The sequence below is a fragment of the Hyla sarda genome (assembly GCF_029499605.1).
Source record: "Hyla sarda isolate aHylSar1 chromosome 2 unlocalized genomic scaffold, aHylSar1.hap1 SUPER_2_unloc_9, whole genome shotgun sequence".
Taxonomy (NCBI): Eukaryota; Metazoa; Chordata; class Amphibia; order Anura; family Hylidae; genus Hyla; species Hyla sarda.
Window position 1 is genome coordinate 361239 of NW_026607616.1, and position 23846 is coordinate 385084.

Consider the following 23846-nt stretch of genomic DNA (forward strand, 5'->3'; position numbering starts at 1 on the left):
TGTAAATCAATTATACGCTTTAGGTCAAATAAAGTCGTTTGAAGAGATAGCCCATAAGTGTGTGGGGGGAAGACAATCAGAAACATTGTTTTTTACAAATAAGTAACACAGATCATAAAGCAATAAAAGGAGAGATTGGAGATTTCAGGGATTCTATATATAAGAAAAGTTTAATTAGACTATTTCCTTATGCAAAGTTGCTGTCTGGGCATGCTGGGAGTTGTGGTTCTGCAGCGGTTGGGGGTTCACAGCTTGAAGACCACTGCTATAGCGGGTGCAAATGTGTCTGAGCCCTGGAACTCAAATAATGTGAAATATGAGATGATCAAAATGGAGCCCCTGCACTAATTACTTGGGTTCTGAGGTCTGTAAGGTCCATAGTAAAAACATCAGGTTCTGTCTATAGCAGATACTAAATCATGGCAGCTCAAAGAAACAAGCAGTCATTCTGACATGTCACATGTGATGTCATAGACAGCTGGAGGCCTGACATCCCACTGACAGCCGCCCGAGCCTTCAGTCTGTTCCAGTGCGATTAGTGAGAATAGTGAGATTAGCGTCTTCTTTTTCTACTTGTCTGAAATGGAGCTAAAAGGACTGGGGTTCGTCCCCCTCCTGTTGGCGTTTTGGTGTGCGGCCTGGCTTGCCACCAGCTACATCATGACGGTCGTCCTCGGCCATGCAGCCTCGCCACTGATGAGCATCAGGTAAGATAAACAAGCACATGATTCTTATTTCATGGGTTGGGAGTGAGGAAATATCCATAATAACATTGGTTTCTTTTCCTTCACAGTGACGTGGGAAATGTCTTTCCCGAAAGCATATTATTCAGAATTGGATTCATAGGGACGTCCATTGGCACTTTGGTACTAACCTTTCTTATTTATAAGTATATGGTTATGCATACTGAAGAGTTCAGGGGTCATCAGGTCCTGATCCAGAGGATCCTGCTGGCCATTGTGTGGGCCTCCTGTTTTTCCACAGCTGTTATGCATGTATTGTCCCCCGAAGAATATCCCAGGATACACTTTGTCAGCACGATAATTTCCATTACATGTGAAGCCTTATACTACCTTGGGCAGTCCATCCAGATGTATAAATTACCAGGAGCAAAAAAAGTCATCCACCATAGTAGATGCACCTGCTGTGGTCTGACTTTTGTCTGTGTAGTTTTCTATTTTGGATATGAAACATTAAAGGAATTATTCCATAATGATGAAGACTGGGACGAGATCCGTGAAATCCCCATCATAATCATCGAGTGGGTGATGCTTCTACTGATCCTGATAAACATCGTGACCTATTATTCCACCATGCAGAGGTTATTGTTGACCGTCTCCAGAAACAGCTGCACACTCTCTCTTAGAGTAAAAATTGATGACTTCGGGGTGTAGACCACCACGGGGGCCATCAAGTGGACTTCTGGGAGAGATACTGCACAGGACACGGAAAACATCTAAAGAAGAATAACTGGGGGACTACATATGGTGCCAGTAATCATGACACAATAATATGAGCTGGTGATATTACCTATACAAAAAAAAATAAAAAAAAATTTAAAAAAAATATTGGTGTGTGAAGTGTAATACCTAGTTAGAAAAACAGAATCAAATTCATCATTATAACCCCCCTCTGCATTACCCTGTTTATTATTTTTCAAGCAAGCACTTTGTTCTATTTCGTCCACTCTCTGGCGTGCTCCTTGTATAAGGGGTTTGGGATACCCTTTTTGTTTAAAACGATCCTCCAGGTTCTCTAGTTGTTGTAGGTATTTTTGTGTGGAAGAACAATTCCTTCGGATTCTTTTCATTTGACCTAATGGAATGTTCTTCTTCCATTATTTAAGATGGCAACTGTTAAAGTCGAGGTATCTGTTTGCATCCACCTCCTTAAAATAGTTGGCAGTATGCGAACAGCCATCCTGAATATAGATATTTAAATCCAGGAACTCACATTTTTTGGGGGACTGATGCAGCGCTGCCTTTGGATATCTCTGGCTCTGCCATAGCGCTTTTTTTGAGGGGGCGTGTCGGCTGCCCCTTCGTCTGGTGGTCAACACTAGTGTTGCTCGCAAATATTCGCAATGCGCGAATTTGCGAATATTCACCAATATAGCACTATGTATTCGAAATTACGAATATTGTTTATTTTTTCACATTACACATCACAGTGATCATCCCTCTCTGCTTCAGGCTTGTGTGGTGTAAAGAAGGCTCTAATACTGCTGTGTTACCTGGCGTACAAATTTTCGCATATGGGAAAATTTGCATATGCAAATTTTCCCATATGCAAATTTTTCACATATGGTAACTTTCGCCCATGCAAATTTTTGTTTATGCGAAAATATATCGCAAATATTACGAATATGCAAATTAAGTGAATATATGACGAATATTCGTCCATATATTCGCGAAATATCTCGAATTCGAATATGGCCTATGCCGCTCAACACTAATAATGACCCCACATAAAAATGTACTATATACTTGTCCCCACAAATGAATTTATACTATAAACTGACCCCCATATATATGAATGTATACTAAATACTGACCCCCATATATATGAATGTATACTATATACTGACCCCCATATATATGAATGTATACTATATACTGACCCCCATATATATGAATGTATACTATATACTGACCCCCATATATATGAACGTATACTATATACTGACCCCCATATATATGAATGTATACTATATACTGACCCCCATATTTGAATGTATACTATATACTGACCCCCATATATATGAATGTATACTATATACTGACCACATATATATGAATGTATACTATATACTGATCCCCATATATATGAATGTATACTATATACTGCCCCCCATATATGAATGTATACTATATACTGACCACACATGAATGTATACTATATACTGACCCCCATATATATGAATGTATACTATATACTGACCCCCATATATATTAATGTATACTATATACTGACCACACATGAATGTATACTATATACTGACCCCCATATATATGAATGTATACTATATACTGACCCCCATATATATGAATGTATACTATATACTGACCCCCATATATATGAATGTATACTATATACTGACCCCATATATATGAATGTATACTATATACTGACCCACATATATATGAATGTATACTATATACTGACCCCCATATATATGAATGTATACTATATACTGACCACACTTGTGGCACTTGTAGTCCGCTGCAGGCATCCTCCATTGTATGCATTTTTATGCTGGGGATCGCCCCTAGCAACGGACTACAAGGGCAGGATCTGCTCCCCCAGTAAAAATGCACAACCGCATTTGGGGTTGAGCACCTCCAGCCATTTGAGACCACGTTTTTTGTTGTTTGTTTAAATTTTATATTTGGAGGTGTGTAAACTCCAACATTAATGCTCCTTGAATATCTACAAGGCAGCATTAAGGTAGCACCTGTGAGGCCAGGCACCCATATTAGCCAACTCAGGTGGGGCTTGCAGCTTGCCTCCCTCCTCCCATTGCATGTGTGCTCAGTCACGCTGGAGGGTATCTGGGAGGAAGTTGTGAGTCAACCGAATGCTGCCGTAATTGCCCACTGGCCCCTGTTTTGCTTATCAAGCACAGGTAGGATTAGCGTTAGGTCTCGCACCAATTTGAGAAACCTTGGCGTTGGTGTGCGGGCTCTGGTGTGTCCTTCATATAAGGATACACTGGCGAATGTCTCAATTTTAACATCAGTGTTGAGGGATAGCCAATGTATTGTTTACATCTACCACAGTAGTGCACCCATATTCCTGTATTGTATCCCATATATATGAATGTATGCTATATACCAGTGTTTCCCAACCTTTTTCGGGTCGGGGCACACCTTGGAAAAAATTTTTCCACGGGGCACCGCTACCGAGGTTGACGAGCAGCGGAAAAAAAAAAAAAGGATAAAACGGTAAAAAACGCAATGAACTATATCTATTTATCAGTGAGTATGTAGTTTAAAGTGCTGCTTTATACAGCAACTCACCAATGACGTCTTCTCTAATTTGCATCGTTGCCTTCTCTTCTCCATCTGGTCTGGGCCATCATCACGATTTCTTCCACCCACAATTCTTCACCGTTAAACCTGCAAAACAAACCTATTAGGCGCCAAACTTTTTTTTCTTTTTTTTTTTACATGGGTGACAGAGGTGTGTAGAAGAGTGGACATGGGTGACAGAGGGGTGGACATGGGTGACAGAGGGGTGTAGAGGGGTGGACATGGGTGACAGAGGGGTGTAGAGGAGTGTACATGGGTGACAGAGGGGTGTAGAGGAGTGTGCACCCTAAAGCACAAACTCACACCGCACACGCGTGTGTTTTATATATATATATATATATATATATATATATATATATATATATATATATATAAATGTCGAAAAAATGCAGCACTACTTTACCACAGTAGGCGGGTGCCAGCTCCTCAGGCTCGATCACAGCCAATTGATAACTTCAAAAATGGTGCGGCACTCCAAATATCCAAAAAATAACTATTTATTCCACATGTCAAACAGTGCGACGTTTCAGCCCCTCTTGCTTGCATGCACACATACATAAACAGACCTACACTCATATAAATATCAATACAAACAAAATGAAAAACTTTATTAAAACTTTTTTGGGGATTGGAAGCTTTTTTTTTAGATTGGAGGCTCCATTATACATACACTGTACAGCAATCATACCTCCATTATACATACACTGTACAGCAATCATACATCCATTATACATACACTGTACAGCAATCATACCTCCATTATACATACACTGTACAGCAATCATACCTCCATTATACATACACTGTACAGCAATCATACCTCCATTATACATACACTGTACAGCAATCATACATTCAGTATACATACACTGTACAGCAATCATACCTCCATTATACATACACTGTACAGCGATCATACATTCAGTATACATACACTGTACAGCAAGCATACCTCCATTATACATACACTGTACAGCAATCATACATCCATTATACATACACTGTACAGCAATCATACATCCATTATACATACACTGTACAGCAATCATACATCCATTATACATACACTGTACAGCAATCATACCTCCATTATACATACACTGTACAGCAATCATACCTCCATTATACATACACTGTACAGCAATCATACATTCATTATACATACACTGTACAGCAATCATACCTCCATTATACATACACTGTACAGCAATCATACCTCCATTATACATACACTGTACAGCAATCATACATTCATTATACATACACTGTACAGCAATCATACATCCATTATACATACACTGTACAGCAATCATACATTCATTATACATACACTGTACAGCAATCATACCTCCATTATACATACACTGTACAGCAATCATACCTCCATTATACATACACTGTACAGCAATCATACCTCCATTATACATACACTGTACAGCAATCATACCTCCATTATACATACACTGTACAGCAATCATACATCCATTATACATACACTGTGTCTGTACAGCAATCATACCTCCATTATACATACACTGTACAGCAATCATACATTCAGTATACATACACTGTACAGCAATCATACATCCATTATACATACACTGTACAGCAATCATACCTCCATTATACATACACTGTACAGCAATCATACCTCCATTATACATACACTGTACAGCAATCATACATTCAGTATACATACACTGTACAGCAATCATACATTCATTATACATACACTGTACAGCAATCATACATCCATTATACATACACTGTACAGCAATCATACCTCCATTATACATACACTGTACAGCAATCATACATTCATTATACATACACTGTACAGCAATCATACATCCATTAAACATACACTGTACAGCAATCATACATCCATTATACATACACTGTACAGCAATCATACATTCATTATACAAACACTGTACAGCAATCATACCTCCATTATACATACACTGTACAGCAATCATACCTCCATTATACATACACTGTACAGCAATCATACCTCCATTATACATACACTGTACAGCAATCATACATTCATTATACATACACTGTACAGCAATCATACAACCATTATACATACACTGTACATTAAGCATACCTCCATTATACATACACTGTACAGCAATCATATATTCAGTATACATACACTGTACAGCAATCATACATCCATTATACATACACTGTACAGCAATCATACATTCAGTATACATACAATGTACAGCAATCATACATTCATTATACATACACTGTACAGCAATCATACATCCATTATACATACACTGTACAGCAAGCATACCTCTATTATACATACACTGTACAGCAAGCATACCTCTATTATACATACACTGTACAGCAATCATACATTCATTATACATACACTGTACAGCAATCATACATCCATTATACATACACTGTACAGCAAGCATACCTCCATTATACATACACTGTACAGCAATCATAAATTCATTATACATACACTGTACAGCAATCATACATCCATTATACATACACTGTGTCTGTACAGCAATCATACATCCATTATACATACACTGTACAGCAATCATACATTCATTATACATACACTGTACAGCAATCATACATCCATTATACATACACTGTACAGCAATCATACATCCATTATACATACACTGTGACTGTACAGCAATCATACATCCATTATACATACACTGTACAGCAATTATACATCCATTATACATACACTGACTGTACAGCAATCATACATCCATTATACATACACTGTGACTGTACAGCAATCATATATCCATTATACATACACTGTACAGCAAGCGTAAATCCATTATACATACACTGTACAGCAAGCGTACCTACATTATACATACACTGTACAGCAAGCATACCTCCATTATACATACACTGTGACTGTACAGCAATCATACATCCATTATACATACACTGTACAGCAAGCATACATTCATTATACATACACTGTACAGCAATCATACATCCATTATACATACACTGTACAGCAATCATACATCCATTATACATACACTGTACAACAATCATACCTCCATTATACATACACTGTACAGCAAGCATATCTCCATTATACATACACTGTACAGCAAGCATACATTCATTATACATACACTGTACAGCAATCATACCTCCATTATACATACACTGTACAGCAATCATACATTCAGTATACAAACACTGTACAGCAATCATACATCCATTATACATACACTGTACAGCAAGCATACCTCCATTATACATACACTGTACAGCAATCATACATTCATTATACATACACTGTACAGCAATCATACATCCATTATACATACACTGTACAGCAATCATACATTCATTATACATAAACTGTACAGCAATCATACATCCATTATACATACACTGTACAGCAAGCATACCTCCATTATACATACACTGTACAGCAATCATACATTCATTATACATACACTGTACAGCAATCATACATCCATTATACATACACTGTACAGCAATCATACATTCATTATACATACACTGTACAGCAATCATACATCCATTATACATACACTGTACAGCAATCATACATCCATTATACATACACTGTACAGCAATCATACATCCATTATACATACACTGTACAACAATCATACCTCCATTATACATACACTGTACAGCAAGCATACCTCCATTATACATACACTGTACAGCAATCATACATCCATTATACAAACACTGTACAGCAATCATACATCCATTATACATACACGGTACAGCAATCATACATCCATTATACATACACTGTACAGCAATCATACATCCATTATACATACACTGTACAGCAAGCATACATTCATTATACATACACAGTGACTGTACAGCAATCATACATCCATTATACATACACTGTACAGCAAGCATACATTCATTATACATACACAGTGACTGTACAGCAATCATACATCCATTATACATACACTGTACAGCAATCATACATTCATTATACATACACTGTACAGCAATCATACATCCATTATACATACACTGTACAGCAAGCATACATTCATTATACATACACTGTACAGCAATCATACATCCATTATACATACACTGTACAGCAAGCATATCTCCATTATACATACACTGTACAGCAATCATAAATTCATTATACATACACTGTACAGCAATCATACATCCATTATACATACACTGTGTCTGTACAGCAATCATACATCCATTATACATACACTGTACAGCAATCATACATTCATTATACATACACTGTACAGCAATCATACATCCATTATACATACACTGTACAGCAATCATACATCCATTATACATACACTGTGACTGTACAGCAATCATACATCCATTATACATACACTGTACAGCAATTATACATCCATTATACATACACTGACTGTACAGCAATCATACATCCATTATACATACACTGTGACTGTACAGCAATCATATATCCATTATACATACACTGTACAGCAAGCGTAAATCCATTATACATACACTGTACAGCAAGCGTACCTACATTATACATACACTGTACAGCAAGCATACCTCCATTATACATACACTGTGACTGTACAGCAATCATACATCCATTATACATACACTGTACAGCAAGCATACATTCATTATACATACACTGTACAGCAATCATACATCCATTATACATACACTGTACAGCAATCATACATCCATTATACATACACTGTACAACAATCATACCTCCATTATACATACACTGTACAGCAAGCATATCTCCATTATACATACACTGTACAGCAAGCATACATTCATTATACATACACTGTACAGCAATCATACCTCCATTATACATACACTGTACAGCAATCATACATTCAGTATACATACACTGTACAGCAATCATACATCCATTATACATACACTGTACAGCAAGCATACCTCCATTATACATACACTGTACAGCAATCATACATTCATTATACATACACTGTACAGCAATCATACATCCATTATACATACACTGTACAGCAATCATACATTCATTATACATAAACTGTACAGCAATCATACATCCATTATACATACACTGTACAGCAAGCATACCTCCATTATACATACACTGTACAGCAATCATACATTCATTATACATACACTGTACAGCAATCATACATCCATTATACATACACTGTACAGCAATCATACATTCATTATACATACACTGTACAGCAATCATACATCCATTATACATACACTGTACAGCAATCATACATCCATTATACATACACTGTACAGCAATCATACATCCATTATACATACACTGTACAACAATCATACCTCCATTATACATACACTGTACAGCAAGCATACCTCCATTATACATACACTGTACAGCAATCATACATCCATTATACATACACTGTACAGCAATCATACATCCATTATACATACACGGTACAGCAATCATACATCCATTATACATACACTGTACAGCAATCATACATCCATTATACATACACTGTACAGCAAGCATACATTCATTATACATACACAGTGACTGTACAGCAATCATACATCCATTATACATACACTGTACAGCAAGCATACATTCATTATACATACACAGTGACTGTACAGCAATCATACATCCATTATACATACACTGTACAGCAATCATACATTCCTTATACATACACTGTACAGCAATCATACATCCATTATACATACACTGTACAGCAAGCATACATTCATTATACATACACTGTACAGCAATCATACATCCATTATACATACACTGTACAGCAAGCATACCTCCATTATACATACACTGTACAGCAATCATAAATTCATTATACATACACTGTACAGCAATCATACATCCATTATACATACACTGTGTCTGTACAGCAATCATACATCCATTATACATACACTGTACAGCAATCATACATTCATTATACATACACTGTACAGCAATCATACATCCATTATACATACACTGTACAGCAATCATACATCCATTATACATACACTGTGACTGTACAGCAATCATACATCCATTATACATACACTGTACAGCAATTATACATCCATTATACATACACTGACTGTACAGCAATCATACATCCATTATACATACACTGTGACTGTACAGCAATCATATATCCATTATACATACACTGTACAGCAAGCGTAAATCCATTATACATACACTGTACAGCAAGCGTACCTACATTATACATACACTGTACAGCAAGCATACCTCCATTATACATACACTGTGACTGTACAGCAATCATACATCCATTATACATACACTGTACAGCAAGCATACATTCATTATACATACACTGTACAGCAATCATACATCCATTATACATACACTGTACAGCAATCATACATCCATTATACATACACTGTACAACAATCATACCTCCATTATACATACACTGTACAGCAAGCATATCTCCATTATACATACACTGTACAGCAAGCATACATTCATTATACATACACTGTACAGCAATCATACCTCCATTATACATACACTGTACAGCAATCATACATTCAGTATACATACACTGTACAGCAATCATACATCCATTATACATACACTGTACAGCAAGCATACCTCCATTATACATACACTGTACAGCAATCATACATTCATTATACATACACTGTACAGCAATCATACATCCATTATACATACACTGTACAGCAATCATACCTCCATTATACATACACTGTACAGCAATCATACCTCCATTATACATACACTGTACAGCAATCATACCTCCATTATACATACACTGTACAGCAATCATACATTCATTATACATACACTGTACAGCAATCATACAACCATTATACATACACTGTACATTAAGCATACCTCCATTATACATACACTGTACAGCAATCATATATTCAGTATACATACACTGTACAGCAATCATACATCCATTATACATACACTGTACAGCAATCATACATTCAGTATACATACACTGTACAGCAATCATACATTCATTATACATACACTGTACAGCAATCATACATCCATTATACATACACTGTACAGCAAGCATACCTCTATTATACATACACTGTACAGCAAGCATACCTCTATTATACATACACTGTACAGCAATCATACATTCATTATACATACACTGTACAGCAATCATACATCCATTATACATACACTGTACAGCAAGCATACCTCCATTATACATACACTGTACAGCAATCATAAATTCATTATACATACACTGTACAGCAATCATACATCCATTATACATACACTGTGTCTGTACAGCAATCATACATCCATTATACATACACTGTACAGCAATCATACATTCATTATACATACACTGTACAGCAATCATACATCCATTATACATACACTGTACAGCAATCATACATCCATTATACATACACTGTGACTGTACAGCAATCATACATCCATTATACATACACTGTACAGCAATTATACATCCATTATACATACACTGACAGTACAGCAATCATACATCCATTATACATACACTGTGACTGTACAGCAATCATATATCCATTATACATACACTGTACAGCAAGCGTAAATCCATTATACATACACTGTACAGCAAGCGTACCTACATTATACATACACTGTACAGCAAGCATACCTCCATTATACATACACTGTGACTGTACAGCAATCATACATCCATTATACATACACTGTACAGCAAGCATACATTCATTATACATACACTGTACAGCAATCATACATCCATTATACATACACTGTACAGCAATCATACATCCATTATACATACACTGTACAACAATCATACCTCCATTATACATACACTGTACAGCAAGCATATCTCCATTATACATACACTGTACAGCAAGCATACATTCATTATACATACACTGTACAGCAATCATACCTCCATTATACATACACTGTACAGCAATCATACATTCAGTATACATACACTGTACAGCAATCATACATCCATTATACATACACTGTACAGCAAGCATACCTCCATTATACATACACTGTACAGCAATCATACATTCATTATACATACACTGTACAGCAATCATACATCCATTATACATACACTGTACAGCAATCATACATTCATTATACATAAACTGTACAGCAATCATACATCCATTATACATACACTGTACAGCAAGCATACCTCCATTATACATACACTGTACAGCAATCATACATTCATTATACAAACACTGTACAGCAATCATACATTCATTATACATACACTGTACAGCAATCATACATTCATTATACATACACTGTACAGCAATCATACATCCATTATACATACACTGTACAGCAATCATACCTCCATTATACATACACTGTACAGCAATCATACATCCATTATACATACACTGTACAACAATCATACCTCCATTATACATACACTGTACAGCAAGCATACCTCCATTATACATACACTGTACAGCAATCATACATCCATTATACATACACTGTACAGCAATCATACATCCATTATACATACACGGTACAGCAATCATACATCCATTATACATACACTGTACAGCAATCATACATCCATTATACATACACTGTACAGCAAGCATACATTCATTATACATACACAGTGACTGTACAGCAATCATACATCCATTATACATACACTGTACAGCAAGCATACATTCATTATACATACACAGTGACTGTACAGCAATCATACATCCATTATACATACACTGTACAGCAATCATACATTCATTATACATACACTGTACAGCAATCATACATCCATTATACATACACTGTACAGCAAGCATACATTCATTATACATACACTGTACAGCAATCATACATCCATTATACATACACTGTACAGCAAGCATACCTCCATTATACATACACTGTACAGCAATCATAAATTCATTATACATACACTGTACAGCAATCATACATCCATTATACATACACTGTGTCTGTACAGCAATCATACATCCATTATACATACACTGTACAGCAATCATACATTCATTATACATACACTGTACAGCAATCATACATCCATTATACATACACTGTACAGCAATCATACATCCATTATACATACACTGTGACTGTACAGCAATCATACATCCATTATACATACACTGTACAGCAATTATACATCCATTATACATACACTGACTGTACAGCAATCATACATCCATTATACATACACTGTGACTGTACAGCAATCATATATCCATTATACATACACTGTACAGCAAGCGTAAATCCATTATACATACACTGTACAGCAAGCGTACCTACATTATACATACACTGTGACTGTACAGCAATCATACATCCATTATACATACACTGTACAGCAAGCATACATTCATTATACATACACTGTACAGCAATCATACATCCATTATACATACACTGTACAGCAATCATACATCCATTATACATACACTGTACAACAATCATACCTCCATTATACATACACTGTACAGCAAGCATATCTCCATTATACATACACTGTACAGCAAGCATACATTCATTATACATACACTGTACAGCAATCATACCTCCATTATACATACACTGTACAGCAATCATACATTCAGTATACATACACTGTACAGCAATCATACATCCATTATACATACACTGTACAGCAAGCATACCTCCATTATACATACACTGTACAGCAATCATACATTCATTATACATACACTGTACAGCAATCATACATCCATTATACATACACTGTACAGCAATCATACATTCATTATACATAAACTGTACAGCAATCATACATCCATTATACATACACTGTACAGCAAGCATACCTCCATTATACATACACTGTACAGCAATCATACATTCATTATACATACACTGTACAGCAATCATACATCCATTATACATACACTGTACAGCAATCATACATTCATTATACATACACTGTACAGCAATCATACATCCATTATACATACACTGTACAGCAATCATACATCCATTATACATACACTGTACAGCAATCATACATCCATTATACATACACTGTACAACAATCATACCTCCATTATACATACACTGTACAGCAAGCATACCTCCATTATACATACACTGTACAGCAATCATATATCCATTATACATACACTGTACAGCAATCATACATCCATTATACATACACTGTACAGCAATCATACATCCATTATACATACACTGTACAGCAATCATACATCCATTATACATACACTGTACAGCAAGCATACATTCATTATACATACACAGTGACTGTACAGCAATCATACATCCATTATACATACACTGTACAGCAAGCATACATTCATTATACATACACAGTGACTGTACAGCAATCATACATCCATTATACATACACTGTACAGCAATCATACATTCATTATACATACACTGTACAGCAATCATACATCCATTATACATACACTGTACAGCAAGCATACATTCATTATACATACACTGTACAGCAATCATACTTCCATTATACATACACTGTACAACAATCATACCTCCATTATACATACACTGTACAGCAATCATACCTCCATTATACATACACTGTACAGCAAGAATACCTCCATTATACATACACTGTACAGCAATCATACATTCAGTATACATACACTGTACAGCAATCATACATCCATTATACATACACTGTACAGCAATCATACATTCATTATACATACACTGTACAGCAATCATACATCCATTATACATACACTGTACAGCAAGCATACATTCATTATACATACACAGTGACTGTACAGCAATCATACATCCATTATACATACACTGTACAGCAAGCATACATTCATTATACATACACAGTGACTGTACAGCAATCATACATCCATTATACATACACTGTACAGCAATCATACATTCATTATATATACACTGTACAGCAATCATACATCCATTATACAAACACTGTGTCTGTAAAGCAATCATACATCCATTATACATACACTGTACAGCAATCATACATTCATTATACATACACTGTACAGCAATCATACATCCATTATACATACACTGTACAGCAATCATACATCCATTATACATACACTGTGACTGCACAGCAATCATACATCCATTATACATACACTGTACAGCAATCATACATCCATTATACATACACTGTACAGCAATCATACATCCATTATACATACACTGTACAGCAATCATACATCCATTATACATACACTGTACAGCAATCATACATCCATTATACATACACTGTACAGCAAGCATACATTCATTATACATACACAGTGACTGTACAGCAATCATACATCCATTATACATACACTGTACAGCAAGCATACATTCATTATACATACACAGTGACTGTACAGCAATCATACATCCATTATACATACACTGTACAGCAATCATACATTCATTATACATACACTGTACAGCAATCATACATCCATTATACATACACTGTACAGCAAGCATACATTCATTATACATACACAGTGACTGTACAGCAATCATACATCCATTATACATACACTGTACAGCAATCATACATTCATTATACATACACTGTACAGCAATCATACATTCATTATACATACACTGTACAGCAATCATACATCCATTATACATACACTGTACAGCAATCATACATCCATTATACATACACTGTACAGCAATCATACATCCATTATACATACACTGTACAGCAAGCATACATTCATTATACATACACAGTGACTGTACAGCAATCATACATCCATTATACATACACTGTACAGCAAGCATACATTCATTATACATACACAGTGACTGTACAGCAATCATACATCCATTATACATACACTGTACAGCAATCATACATTCATTATACATACACTGTACAGCAATCATACATCCATTATACATACACTGTGTCTGTAAAGCAATCATACATCCATTATACATACACTGTACAGCAATCATACATTCATTATACATACACTGTACAGCAATCATACATTCATTATACATACACTGTACAGCAATCATACATATATTATACATACACTGTACAGCAATCATACATCCATTATACATACACTGTGACTGTACAGCAATCATACATCCATTATACATACACTGTACAGCAATCATACATTCATTATACATACACTGTACAGCAATCATACATCCATTATACATACACTGTACAGCAATCATACATCCATTATACATACACTGTGACTGTACAGCAATCATACATCCATTATACATACACTGTACAGCAAGCATACCTCCATTATACATACACTGTGACTGTACAGCAATCATACATCCATTCATAGGCGTGCGCACAGGGTGTGCCGGGTGTGCCCAGGCACACCATAATCACCGCGGCCGTGGAGCAAAAGGGGCAGCTGCCCCGGGCCCTGTAATTCCTGGGGGCCCAAAAGCAGCTCTCCCCTTTTGCCCCATAAAGCTGATAAAGGCTGGCGGGCCAGGCGTCAGGGGCCCGGCCAAAATGTTAGTAGGAGTGGGCGGGGGGGCGGGTTTGCGCCGCACGCTACCTTTTTATGTTCGCCGCCGCCGTCACTCATTCCCAGGCAGCCTGTACCGCAATGGCTGTCTGGGAGATGGTCACGTGACGTGACGTGTGGTGCAACGTCACGGGCGGCATCATAGAGAGGAGCGGAGCATAGAGAGTCTCTCGCTCCTCTCAGTCCCCACACGGCCGCTTCCAGGATCAAGGCCGCAGCAAGGGACCCACCGCCGGGGGTATCCTCCCCTCACTTGCATAATCTGATAATCCCCTCCACCGTACGTATCCTGTACTGATCCTGAGTTATATCCTGTATTATTCTAAAGAGCTGTACTCACTATTCTGCTGGTGAGGTCACTATGTACATACATTACATTACTTATCCTGTACTGATCCTGAGTTATATCCTGTATTATTCTAAAGAGCTGTACTCACTATTCTGCTGGTGAGGTCACTGTGTACATACATTACTTATCCTGTACTGATCCTGAGTTATATCCTGTATTATACTCCAGAGCTGCACTCACTATTCTGCTGGTGCGGTCACTGTGTACATACATTACATTACTTATCCTGTACTCATCCTGAGTTATATATCAGACAGGAGGCTCATATCTTATGCATATTCTTTCTTTAATAATGCCCATAGCAGAACACTTTGGTATCAATTCAATAAAAGAAAACTTCAAACTACAACTCCCAGCAGTCCTAGGGCCACAGTAGTCACTCCTCCTTCGTAGCCCCTATATAAGGACTGCCCACATATAGATCCTCCTCTTTCTTTCTGCTCATAGCAGACCCAAGATAAGTATACCCTATATCCATTGATTTATTTTCTATATTCTGTCTTTATTGTATACTGTGTTATTACTCTATAGTATGACCTTGTGTGGTGCTTATCTCAGTGGATAGCACCCACAAGTTCCGTTTTTCTTTCTTTGCTTTTCCTTTCTTCCATCTCTCTACTCTATTGCTTCAGCCCAGCGCCGGAAATCCCGGTTCCGGGCCCCCCCCCCCTTTTTTCAGCACTGTCGCCGCTGCGGCGTCTTCCTCGTACCTCCGGCGCTATTATCGCCACCTTCCCCTCCCCCTTCCTTCGCCATTTTCTTGCGCCTTCTTCTCCTCCGAGTTCGCACGCGCGGGCTGGGGGCGGAGCTTCTTCTCCCTGGCCGGCCGCTTCTCACTTGCGGCCTGCGCCTGGAAAAGGGGCGGAGTCTCTACGCTCGTGGAGAGGCGCTTCTGCGACATCCAATCAGCACTCAGAGGGACGTAGTCTCGCGAGACTTCGTCCCCTGGGTACAAGGACTCCGGGCTCCCCTCCCACCGCAACGTCAGTACAACGCCAGCGGTGTGGAGGATCGGAACCCTGTACTGTACTGTGTCGAGTAGGTAGTGTAGTGCCCCACATTTGTTTTTTCCAGTGGAACGGAATTTATTCCGTCTAGTTAGGTTTCTGTGCAGTGGTCTCACTACTCACCCCTCAGCCACTACCCTAGCTTCCTTGCATCCTAAACTTTACTATGGCCGAGGAACCTTCACCTGCCCCCCTCAGAGCTGAGGCTCTCTCCCTGGATTCGGCACAATTTATGTCCGCCACCCAGATACAGGACTTAATTAACAGGTCGGTCCAAGCAGCCCTGGCCTCGTCCATGTTATCCTCTGGCCCGCATCAGCCGGCTTCCCATGCCCCTATCCCTCCACTTCATGGTGGAGAACCGCAGGTAAAAAAGGGCAAAGCTTCCCATAAAAGGGAGCACACCTCCGACTCCCCGGCAGGGGAAGATAATAATATGCTCCAGACAGTTCCTACCCCGGTCTGTCAACCCCAGCATTCTTCAGACTCCGCTCGACCCCTGGGCCTCGGGGAGTTACATGGCAAGAGGCATAAGTCCGCTAGGCGGGCAAAACCCGACTCCTATGTAGACTCCTCTACTGAGGGTTCTTCGGGTTCTTCTAATGAGTCTGAGGACTACGAGTCCAATCCCAACATTGAAGAGGATGCTGGGGATACGGCGCTCGACACCGACGCCAACCCTGCCACGCAGGGCAATGTTATCCTAGATGCCCTAGGAGAACCCCTGTTCCATCCAGACGCGATCTCCCACCCGAGATCGGGCGACTGGTCACCACTCCCCCATGTGGCCCAATATGTAGAGCTTTGGGCCCGTAAAGCTCTGGATAGGTCCAGCCGTAATAAGCTGAGGGCTGAATGCCCTAGACCTTTTATCCCCAATAAAGTGGTGGTCACCCCTGAGGTGGACCCTATCCTGATGAAATACCTTTTAAAATCAGGAAAATTCACTAAGAAGGGTATAGAACGCTCCTTTAAGACTATTCAGGAGCGTATCCTTGATTTAATGGGTCCCCTCACAAAAATCCTTAATTTAGCGGAACATTCCGCAACGACGGATGAGCCTGTGGACGTCCGTCAGCTCCGTGGGTGGGCTCAGAGAGCCATTTGCCTGGCAGGTACGGCCAATACCACCTGCTCTGTTGAGAGGCGCCGGTCGATCCTTATGAGACTCGACCCGCAACTATCCCACCTGGCCGAGACCGAACCTGGTCCTTCGGCAGCAGGCATGCTTTTTGGAGACAGTCTAATGAAATATGTCAATAGATTTGTTGGCCTTTTTACGGGCTTAGATAAGGCCCAAAATTCCCTAAAGAAATCGGGGTCCAGTAAAATTTTTCCCTGGGCCGGCAGAAGTAGAGGCCGATCTGCCGGCCACTCTGCTCCCTATAGGCCACAGGGCAGACCCTTCGCCCAATACCAGTACCCACAGGCTCCCCCCTCCTACACCGCACCCGTGGTTCAACCATCACCATTCTTCCCTCCTCGAGGCCGACCCTGGAGAGGTCGTGGCGGACGTGGATACCCCCGTTCCCGCCCTTCTACCGGTGAGTGTAACTTCCATTCCACAGTCTCACATACCTGTGGGGGGTCGACTGATGTATTTTACCCACGCCTGGTCTGCGATTACGGCAGACGTATGGATTCTTCAGACAGTGGGGGGGGTATCACATAGAATTCCAATCCTTGCCGATTCTGGGTGTGATTCCGCCTCCTATTTACTTTTCCGATCAAAACGTTGCCCTCATAGACAACGAGGTACAGGATCTCCTGTACAAACATGCGATCGTGGAATCCGACCCATCTTCCCTAGGGTTCGTAAGCAACCTCTTCCTAGTGAAGAAAAAAGGGGGCGGCTACCGCCCAGTCATAAATCTACGAGACTTAAACCAACATGTCACGTATCGCCATTTCAAGATGGAGGGAATTCATTCCCTCCGGGACCTCCTACTACCAGGAGACTGGCTGGTGAAGGTGGACTTAACCCCTTAAGGACCAGGCCATTTTACACCTTAGGACCAGAGCGTTTTTTGAACATCTGACCACTGTCACTTTAAGCATAAATAACTCTAAGACGCTTTTACCTATCATTCTGATTCCAAGATTGTTTTTTCGTGACATATTCTACTTTATGTTATTGGTAAAATTTTGTCGATACTTGCATCGTTTCTTAGTGAAAAATTCCAAAATTTGATGAAAAAATTGAAAATTTTGCATTTTTCTAACTTTGAAGCTCTCTGCTTGTAAGGAAAATGGATATTCCAAATAATTTTTTTTTTATTCACATATACAATATGTCCACTTTATGTTTGCATCATAAAATTTACGATTTTTTACTTTTGGAAGACACCAGAGGGCTTCAAAGTTCAGCAGCAATTTTCCAATTTTTCACAAAATTTCCAAAATCACAATTTTTCAGGGACCAGTTCAGGTTTGAAGTGGATTTGAAGGGTCTTCATATTAGAAATACCCCATAAATGACCCCATTATAAAAACTGCACCCCCCAAAGTATTCAAAATTACATTCAGTCAGCGTTTTAACCCTTTAGGTGTTTCACAGGAATAGCAGCAAAGTGAAGGAGAAAATTCACAATCTTCATTTTTTACACTTGCATGTTCTTGTAGACCCAATTTTTGAATTTTTACAAGGGGTAAAAGGAGAAAATGTATGCTTATATTTGTAGCCCAATTTCTCTCGAGTAAGCACATACCTCATATGTCTATGTAAAGTGTTCGGCGGGCGCAGTAGAGGGCTCAGAAGCGAAGGAGCGACAAGGGGATTTTGGAGAGTACGTTTTTCTGAAATGGTTTTTGGGGGGCATGTTGCATTTAGGAAGCCCCTATGGTACCAGAACAGGAAAAAATACCCACATGGCATACCATTTTGGAAACAAGACCCCTTGAGGAACGTAACAAGGAATAAAGTGAGCCTTAATACCCCACAGGTGTTTCACGACTTTTGCATATGTAAAAAAAATGTTTTAAAAATGTCACTAAAATGTGTGTTTCCACCCAAATTTCACATGTATGCAAGGGTTAATAGCAGAAAATACCCCCCAAAATTTGTAACCCCATCTCTTCTGAGTATGGAGGTACCCCATAAGTTGACCTGAAGTGTACTACGGGCGAACTACAATGCTCAGAAGAGAAGGAGTCATATTTGGCTTTTTGAGAGCAAATTTTGCTCGGGGGCATGTCGCATTTAGGAAGCCCCTATGGTGCCAGGACAGCAAAAAATACCCACATGGCATACCATTTTGGAAACTAGACCCCTTGAGGTACGTAACAAGAAATAAAGTGAGCCTTAATACCCCACAGGGGTTTCACGACTTTTGCATACGTAAAATAAAAATAAAAAAATTTCACTAAAATGTGTGTTTCCCCCCCAAATTTCACATTTTTGCAAGGGTTAATAGCAGAAAATACCCCCCAAAATTTGTAACCCCATCTCTTATGAGTATGAAGGTACCCCATAAATTGACCTGAAGCGCACTACGGGCAAACTACAATGCTCAGAAGAGAGGGAGTCATATTTGGCTTTTTGAGAGCAAATTTTGCTCGGGGGGCATGTCGCATTTAGGAAGCCCCTATGGTGCCAGGACAGCAAAATAACCCCCACATGGCATACCATTTTGGAAACTAAACCCCTTGAGGAATGTAACAAGGGGTACAGTGAGCATTTACCCCCCACTGGTGTCTGTCAGATCTTTGGAACAGTGGGCTGTACAAAATTTTTAATTTGCGCAGCCCACTGTTCCAAAGATCTGTCAGACACCAGTGGGGGGTAAATTCTCACTGCACCCCTCATTACATTCCGTGAGGGGTGTAGTTTCCGAAATGGGGTCACATGTGAGTTTTTTTTTTTTTTTTGCGTTTGTCAAAACCGCTGTAACAATCAGCCACCCCTGTGCAAATCACCTCAAATGTACATGGTGCACTCTCCCTTCTGGGCCTTGTTGTGCGCCCCCAGAGCACTTTGCGCCCACATATGGGGTATCTCTGTAGTCGGGAGAAATTGCATTACAAATTTTGGGGGGCGTTTTTCCCTTTTACCTCTTGTCAAAATGAAAAGTATGGGGCAACACCAGCATGTTAGTGTAAAAAAAATTTTTTTTTACACTAACATGCTGGTGTAGACCCCCAACTTCACCTTTTCATGAGGGGTGAAAGGAGAAAAAGCCCCCCAAAATTTGTTAAGAAATTTCTCCCGAGTACGGCGATACCCCATATGTGGCCCTAAACTGTTGCCTTGAAATACGACAGGGCTCCAAAGTGAGAGCGCCATGCGCATTTGAGGCCTAAATTAGGGACTTGCATAGGGGTGAACACAGGGGTATTCTACGCCAGTGATTCCCAAACAGGGTGCCTCCAGCTGTTGCAAAACTCCCAGCATGCCTGGACAGTCAACGGCTGTCCGGCAATACTGGGAGTTGTTGTTTTGCAACAGCTGGAGGCTCCATTTTGGAAACAGTGGCGTACCAGACATTTTCATTTTTATTGGGGAGGGGGGCTGTGTAGGGGTATGTGTATATGTAGTGTTTTTTACTTTTTATTTTATTTTGTGTTAGTGTAGTGTAGTGTTTTTAGGGTACAGTCACATGGGCGGGGGATTACAGCGAGTTTGAGCTGCCGCACAAAATTTGCTGCATCGCAAACTTGCAGCCTGATACTCACTGTAAGCCCCCTGCCCATATGAATGTATCCTGTACATTCACAGTGGGGGGGGGGGGGGGGGGGGGACCTCCAGCTGTTGCAAAACTACAACTCCCAGCATGCACAGTCCATCAGTGCATGCTGGTAGTTATAGTTTTGCAACAGCTGGAGGCACACGGGTTGGGAAACACCGAGTTAGGAAACACCGAGTTAGGAAACAGACAATGTTTCCCAACCAGTGTGCCTCCTGTTGTTGCAAAACTACAACTCCCAAACATTCTCAGGCATGCTGGAAGTAGTAGTTCGGCAACATCTTTAGAGCTAGATGTTGCCGAACTACAACTCCCAGCATGCTTGGAGTTGTAGTTTTGCAACATCTGGAGGACTACAGTTTGCAGACCACTAATACAGTGGTTCCCAATCTGTGCCCTTCCAGATGTTGCAAAACTACAACTCCCAGTATGCCAAAACTGTCCAGGCATGCTGGGAGTTGTAGTTCTGCAACATCTGAAGGGCCAGATGTTACAGAACTACAACTCCCAGCATGCCTGGACAGTAAGGGCATGCTGAGGATGTGTAGTTTTGCAACATCTGGAAGGCACAGTGGTCTCCAAACTGTGGACCTCCAGATGTTGCAAAACTGAAACTCCCAGCATGCCCGGACGCCAAGGGCTGTCTGGGCATGCTGGGAGTTGTAGTTTACAGGGTCCCTTTACAGCAATGCATGTCGCTTTACGGCGACGTGCATTGCTGTAAAGGGCCCGACCGCGGCTGAAGATCTACTCACCTGTCGCCGCCGCCGCCTTCATCGCCGGGATCCGGGTCTTCAGGGACGAGGTAAGTACCGGGGCCGGTGCCCAGCACTCCCCCGTCCCCCGCCGCGTCCTCCGGTCTTCCTCCCGTCCTGTCCGGACTTTCAGGGGCCGGGCAGGACGGGAGGAAGTAACCGCCCCCCCTCCTGCGATTGGTCGGTTAACTAACCGACAGATCGCAGGGGATCGGAGGAGGTGTCAGGCTTGCCACCTCGCTCCTAGTCTTCAGCATGGTCCTGGCTGTCTGTGACAGCCGGGATCATGCGAAATTACCGGGCGGTCGGGTCCCAGAGACCCGATCAGCCCGGTATCGCCGCAGATCTCAAGGGCGATTTCCCTTGCGATTTGCGGCGATCGCCGACATGGGGGGCCTACATGGCCCCCCTCGGCGTTTGCCCTGGATGCCTGCTGAAGC

At 40.0% G+C, this 23846-nt stretch overlaps 1 protein-coding gene across 1 annotated transcript; it reads left to right on the forward strand.

Moving 5' to 3' along the window:
• Positions 1-347: 347 nt before the first annotated feature.
• LOC130298409 (uncharacterized) lies at positions 348-1517 on the forward strand. The gene is made up of 2 exons (XM_056551327.1): positions 348-707; positions 794-1517. Exons 1-2 carry the CDS (start codon positions 583-585, stop codon positions 1392-1394), a joined length of 726 nt encoding a protein of 241 aa, XP_056407302.1. The 5' UTR covers positions 348-582; the 3' UTR covers positions 1395-1517.
• The last annotated feature ends 22329 nt before the right edge of the window (positions 1518-23846 follow it).